The sequence below is a fragment of the Glycine soja genome, chromosome 15, assembly GCF_004193775.1.
Source record: "Glycine soja cultivar W05 chromosome 15, ASM419377v2, whole genome shotgun sequence".
NCBI classification, from domain to species: Eukaryota; Viridiplantae; Streptophyta; class Magnoliopsida; order Fabales; family Fabaceae; genus Glycine; species Glycine soja.
The window spans coordinates 8,931,530-8,939,207 of record NC_041016.1 but is presented as its reverse complement, the minus strand read 5'-3'; the positions used below and the strand labels follow the sequence as shown (position 1 = coordinate 8,939,207).

The window sequence follows — 7,678 nt, the reverse complement described above, 5'->3', positions numbered from 1 at the left end:
TTCATGGCAAAGTGGTGGGTGGTGCCTCATAGCTTTTATTAACAATTTTTTTTAATAGTTGTGAAAAAAGTTATTTACTCCTCAAATATTTTAGGTACTTAACTTGGCTTAATTATGGGAGGAAGAACTGTTTTTTTTTTTCTCACTCTAGTATATTTGTTGTTCAATTTCGGTGTTGAATTTCACTGGAGCCTTGTTTGTACAAGGTGCTAATTGGTACGTTTGCCAGTCAAGAATGATTAATTTGCTATATTTTTTCCTCTCCTTGATACGATAGTTTTTTCTCATTCTAGTATATTTGTTTGTTCAATTTAATGTGTAGAATTTGACCATTTCATGTCTTCGAGGAAATTTTCTACTTTTTGGTGCTTTTGTTCATGATATCTCTCTTTCTAAGGAAACTTACAACCGAATACACGAGAATGTCATGGAAAATTGGAAAATCAAGCCTTTAAACATTTATACAAAAAATAATTCAAAATTTATTTTTCTTACAAATGATATCTTTTTTGTAGTAATAAATTTTGTTTTGTCAAAAGATTTTTAAGAACTCATTTTCATGAGATAATTTGTCACTCATACAAAACCTGTGAAATGAGAGCGATTAATAGTTTGGGACACCATGTAGTATTTTTGGTTTAACCATGATGTTTGCACACCTAATTTTTTTAAATCATTTATCAATATTTTTTTTTCTGTATTTCTCTTTTTATTCCATATCACTTATTATACGTATAATTTTCTTAAAATAGCATCAGGGTGTCCAAATATATATTTTTATTTTGGTTTAGGTGTGAGAGAGAAAAAACTTATCAGCATTTTTAATGTTTTACCATCTACATGTCATGATTTCATTAAAAAAAATTAATTATAAAAATAGTGGTTTAACATTTAATAATATACAATTAGATGATAAAAAAATTGAACTGGAATATAATTAAAGTCCGAGTTTTATCTTTTCTTCCACAAAAGTTAGTCATTTTCATTCATATTTTATTTAATCTGAATGACATTTTGGCCCCGTGTACCTCGATTGAAATTAAGGGTTCATTCAATTAATTGACAATTTTCATAACATTTTATATTTATAAATTTTCATTGTTGTTGTCTTGTTTTTTAATGATATATAAATTTAAATCTCATATAGTTTATTAATATCTATTATTCCTTTCGACATTTTTTTATTATATTATAATAGTTTATTAATATCTATTATTCCTTTCGACATTTTTTATTATATTATAATAGTTATCATATTTTTCTCTTTTTCCTTTTCAATCTATCATTTAGCATTAGATATGTCTATAGATTATTTTCCTCTCCTTCTAGTGGGCTTTTATTCTTGTATGCCAAACATATTATTACTTTTATTAATAAGTAACTTAAGTTTTAAGTTTGAGTTTAATTTTGATATATGTTAGTGTAAGTATTTTTATATTTTAATTAATAAAAATTTATTTTAGATATAATTTTCAAAATATTTTTTTGTAAATTTTCAAAATTTTAATTATATTGTAATCTACAATTGAATAATAGTATAAAATGTTTTATACCTTAAGTTATTTTAATTAAATTTCTTAAATTGTATAAAAATCTAAAATGTAATAATCTATAAATAATATTTAAAATAAAGTACAATTATGTAGTGACAAATTAAGATGTGTTTTTTGGTACATATTTTCATTTATTGATGTAGTTTTCTTTGCTCAAGGTCATGTTTTACTTTTATTTACCTACTACACAAAATTAAATCATTTAAAAATGAAAGAATTATAATTAAAAATAAGTAGTATTTATAATTTTCATTTGAGTTATTATCTTTAAAATTGAAATTGATTTATAATATGTCTTTGTATTTTTTTTATTCCATTCTTATTTCTAGATTATTGGATTAATCAATAATTAATTTTTAAAATAAAACATTTAAGTAGTGTTTGAGTAAGAGAAATGTTAGTAATATATAATTTGTTCAGTATCTTTCTAACCGTCCACTTCTAAAAGTTTTATTTATTTATTTTACGATTTAAAAAAGTGATAATATTAATTACTGGTAGTCTTTTTTTAATTATGTCTTAATCTTTATTGAAATTAAAATACTTAGCTTGTTTATTATAAACCAAGAGAAATAACTGAGAATATCACATTAAGAAGTTAAAACAATTAATACAAATGAGGATTTAATTACATTCCGTCATCTCTGTGTTGTCTTGAGTTTAAAAAATAAAATAAACTATGTGTTGTCTCCCTACATAAAAGTTGGTTTAAATATAATTCTTATTTAGACAATTATTATGAAAATTGACTGTTAATGGTAATCGTTTTAAATCTCTTTTGTATTTGGTCAATACCAGAGTTTTGTCAACTTAAATATTTTATAAAAACTAAAGGGAGTTAGTGTTAAATTATTTTAGATTTCTTTCGCTTGGTTATTACAAAACTTAAAATTTAGTGATTACCATTTTAAATAGGACATTACTTATAATTATCTGTAAACCATTAAATTGATAAAAAAAAAATCACTTAAACCAAAATCCAACAAAACAATTTAAAAAAATGACATTTTTTGCAGTTTAATTTTGTTTCAGATTTTGTTATATAAAAATCAAAACAAACCGAATAAATCATATATTGTAATTACATTGTTTTTTATTGTGGTAATTAATAATAAATAATTTATTAATTTTTCTTTGTTGTATAATTAAGATACGTATTTTTCTTTGTATTAAATTATTTTTAAAAGAATGTATTAATAATGTTAAAAAAAATAATGTTAAATATAAGTGATACATAAATTATGTTAAAAAAGATTTGGTAATATCATTTTATATTACTGTGAAATGGAAGTAAAAATAATAATTTTTAACTAAAATATGTTAAACAAAATTTAATAGAATTTTTTTTTAAAAATAATATTGCATAATAATTATATAAATTGAGTTTATAGAATTATAAAAGATTAATTTGATTTGATTAAGGTTTGAATCAAACTAATTCAAACTGTATTTTTATTTTATTTTTAACCCAGATGACTTTTAATTTTAAAATCAAATCAAACCACCCAATAAATACTTTTACTTCTATTTAGGTTGCAAATAACATAGGTTAACTCATTTGTTCATTTAATGATATATAGTCTTTGTCGTGTAATATAAGGATTTTTTTTGGTAATTAAAGTCTAAAAGGCTATTTGTAAATTTGATATTTTTGTTATTTTTTAATTATTGATTTAATATTCAGTAAGAAGACCGTTTAATCTCTAATCTTTCTGATGTCAGATACATTCAATATTATTATATCAAAGCAAGGTTATCAATATACTATTTTATGGTGGATAACAGTGAGCACATTTATGTGTCATGTCAATATGACGGATGGCGTGATGGACAAAATATATATATTAATAAAAATAATTATTTCTTTTGGTATACATAATTTTTATTCTTAAATTACCTTTTAATATATATAATTTCTCTCATCAACCTTCAAAATATAACTCTTGCCATTACTTTTTATTTTAAGACATACAGATGGAAAAATGGCTTTGCACAGAGGGAAGGTTTTTCGCATATAGGGTTGGAGTGAGTGTGAGAAGAGATTCGGATATGCACATGAAGGGTTTGGTGTATAATAACAAAGAGTTATGTTTTGGGTTGGGTTGGGTTGTTTCTAATGGTCGTAAACCGCCACAATGTTACAATCGGCCATGGCCTGCGCTATATCTCAAATGGCAGACACCGTTATATGAGACCAAATAGAGCCTAATGGATGGCGGAGGCCATTCTTACAAAATCAAAATGCCGTTATGGCGGCGTCATGATGTCACAACACTGTATCAAACACCTCAATGGCGCATCAAAATAAGTCATAGAACGATAAAAACTTCGTAAGCAGACAAGTATTGTATGCGCAACCCCTCCACCAGAACTCCTTCTATAATGCATAACAGGGATTGTGAAGACCTTGTCAAATTAAATATTTTTTTAAAATATATAAGTTGTTAGTCACAAATATTTTGGATTTTCTTTTCATATTGATATTACAAAAATCTTGTCAAACATTGATCAACGGATGTATTGGATTAAGATTTTAAAGAATTTAATTTTTTTAAAATTTTGTGGTATTTAATTAATTTTTTTTAATAATAAAAATAAATAAGTTTTGTGATAATTTATAAGACAATTAAGATTTTTTTTTAAGAGTACAATAAAATTAGTTGCTATTCAATTAATTTTTTTTCAAACTTATTATAAATCATGTGATATTTAAAAGTTAATTTTTTTATGAATTTTTTGTTATGATAAATTTTAATGAATTTTATGAGACTATTTAATAAAAAAATATAAATAACACATTCATCAAACAATTTGGATCAAATTCTTTAAGATTTTTCATGCTCTTTTTTTTTTCTTTCTTTTTCTATGTGTTGTAGATTTTTTTCTTCTCCTATCACATGTGGCGAGTGGGGGTGTTAGGGGATGATACTTTTCTTTTTGGTTTGTGATTGGTATAGGAAATGATGAGATACGGTTATACGAGGTATCAGGTTTATGGGGGATAGGTTCATAGGAATATAAGTTAAATATGTAGGGGGTTGGTTTTCTTTTATGATGACTACAATATATTAATATTTTGTTTAAGGAGTGCTTAGGATATTATCATTTAGGCTATTTAAGATAACAGCAGGTTAATTTTGAACAAATATGTAAAGGGTTAATTAAGTACCCTTTTACCTTACTAACATATTTTTTGCTGCTGTTAAAGGGATATAGTCATTGACTAAAGAATAAATTACATAATTATAAAAATTTCAATTATTAATATTTCAATAAATAATTATAATTTCTTACTTTATTTCCTAAGATAAATCTCTCATTTTAGAAAATAATATTATGATTTATGATTCCTTCTACTTTTTCAAAGAAGAAAATGTCAACTAGGCAGTAGTTTTCATCTTATAAGGTTATAATAGAAAAATATTGGGGTCAGTTTCATTTTTTATTTGTTTTATTTGATTTTTGTGAATGCGTTCAATTGTTATTTTTTATTGCCATTTTCTTTTGTTACCATTTTTACTTAGTCCTATGCAAAATTATTTTTCTTTTTAATTTGTTATAAGATCGACTTCAAATAACTGAATCTTTTCATTGGAACACTTTTTGCAGCATTTGCTTTTCCTATATCAGCATTTTGCATTATTTATCCAATAATTCTGAATCTGATTTTTTTTAAGTATAATCAACTCTTATATTATTATAAATTTGATTTCTCATCTTTAAATGAATACAATTTCAGAAATTATTTCTTAATGAGACTGGACGAAATTCCCCTTTGTGTGAATGACATGTCACCTTCCATTCTTCCCAACCAGTGTAAGCAAAGGTCATTCAGCAACGATAATTATCAAACCCATTCAAAGTCATCTTTTTCCAAAGGCACAGCATAACCAAACCAAGATCATTCAACTTGTAATGGATAAATCCTTCAAGTTCCAATAACCAAACCACAAACTATTGTTTGTCTGGCTGACTTATCAGAAAACATCTTAGGAGAAACTCTAGCATAGAACCGAAATCCCTAAACTCATTGTTTCAGAAAAATAAAACAAACTTTCAATTTCAAACCTCACAATCTTCCAAAAATCAAATGGAAACAATTGGAAAAACCAGATTGCAGCTGAACTCAATCAATCATGTAGGAGATTACGATTCTCACAATCAACCAAATAGCAATGAGAAGCAACCAGATACCTAAATAAATCCCCCAAAAAAAACTAATCCAAAGCTACTCAATGGTGGCGGAAATATCTGATAGAGACAGTAGAAGACATGGCAGAAAAACATTAGTTGAAAATTGTATTTCGAAGTTGATAAAGTTATTTTTCTCCAATTAATTTACCCAACCTCGCATAAAGTTGGAAAGATTGATGCACTTGGGATCAGCTTCAAAATAAGCATCCAAGCAGGCTCAAAGACCAGCTAAGTGAAGAGCAAACAAGAGGATCTACTGTAAGAGCTTCTGATTAGCATGCCTGTTCAAAAATGCCAACCATTAGAACGCCAATATTTTTTTGCATTTTCAAGGGAACGGGCATGTTTGATCTTCAAAAACAGCTTGTAAGCCCTTTCTGATTTATCCGAAGCAAGCAGCCTGTTACTTAGTTTACTATATACTAGCCTGCTTGGGCAGAACCCCTTGCGCAAAGCCTCCTCCATAACAAGAACAGCATTTTCCAGTTGTCCTACATTGCAAAGACCACTAATGATGCACTCATAAACTTCCAAGTCCGAACTATACCCACATTCTTGCATCTCCTCCCAGATACTCAACAACGTTCCACATTTTCCAACCATAGAAAGCCGCATAAGCAGTATCTTATAAGCTTCCATCGATATCACACACCCCAATTTTCTTGCCTTCTTGTATATCATCAAAGCTGCATACGGTGGACCATAGCTACACAAACGCTTGATAAAAGTCGTTATGGTCCCAGTAGAAGGCACAACTCCTCGCCTCAACATCTCATCAAACATCAGAAGTGCATCAGCCACTTTCCGCGCTCTGAGAAACCTGTTAATCATTCTAGCATAAGTATCAAGATTAGGTTCACAATTATCACTCAGCATCCTATTATAATACTTGATACACTCCTCAAAATCCCCAACAGACACAAAATTGAAAATCACTGCATTATAAGTCTCAGTATCCGGCTGACAATTCATCTCCTTCATACCACATAAAATCTCAACAGCTTCATCCATCCTACCTTCCCTTCCCAAACCCTCAATAAGGAATCCAAACGTCCTGCAATCAGGACGAAGCCCATCAGCCTCCATCTCCCTCATAACCCTCTCAACCTCACTCACTCTACCAAACCTAGACCACCCCCCAGCAACAGCATTGTAAGTACCAACATCAAAATCCACCTTTCCCTTCATCGAATTCAAAACAGAATTCGCAGCACCAACATGAGACCGCCGGCACAGACACAATAAAAGCACATTCAAAGCCTCGGTGTCACGCCTCACCCCGAGATCATCCAAGTTCCCAAACACCTGAATTGCTCTAGACACATGACCGGCCCTGACAAAACTATCAACAACAACAGACAACATGAACAAATCACCATCAATGGCGTTTCGCCTCATGTCACACAACGCATCCATCATGAAATCAAAAAACTTCCTTCTTCCTAGTGCCTTAACAATCACGTGGTAACTAGTAATATCCTTGGGAACACTTTGCTGTTTAATTGCCCAGTTAAAAAACGTGACCATGGATTCACCACTGAGGTTTCCATGGTTTAGAACCTTACTGAGAACGTCGAGGTCCACGTCGACAGCAACGTTGGACAACGCGCTTTCGATTGCGGCCCTGCCCTTTAGCTTCTGGAGGAATACTCCGCGCAGTTTGTCTTCGGGGGGTAAAAACGCATCGACAGCGTTTGCTGCATTTGGGTGTGGATTGGGGAAAACAGGGTTTTGGGATTTGGAAGTGAGTGTGGGGAAAAGGTGGGAGAGTTGGTCGAGGACGAGGCGGTCGTCGAGGTTGGGTTGGTCGTGGTGAGGTGGAGGCGCGTGGAGAGATGAGAGTGGGGACCGGCGCGTGGAGGGGAAGGGGTTGTGGGGTTTGGCGAAGCGTGTGAGAAATCGGAAAGATCGGAACGCCATAGATGTTGGGT

General features: G+C 29.7%; 1 protein-coding gene across 1 annotated transcript; it reads right to left on the bottom strand.

Annotated features, from left to right (window-relative positions):
- Positions 1-5,460: 5,460 nt before the first annotated feature.
- On the bottom strand, positions 5,461-7,678 carry LOC114388508 (putative pentatricopeptide repeat-containing protein At5g43820). The gene has a single exon (XM_028349024.1). It carries the CDS (start codon positions 7,665-7,667, stop codon positions 6,033-6,035), a length of 1,635 nt encoding a protein of 544 aa, XP_028204825.1. The 5' UTR covers positions 7,668-7,678; the 3' UTR covers positions 5,461-6,032.

Coding starts and splice junctions, on each gene's coding strand:
- LOC114388508 (XM_028349024.1), bottom strand. CDS start 7,667: ATGGCGTTCCGATCTTTCCGATTTCTCACACGCTTCGCCAAACCCCAC.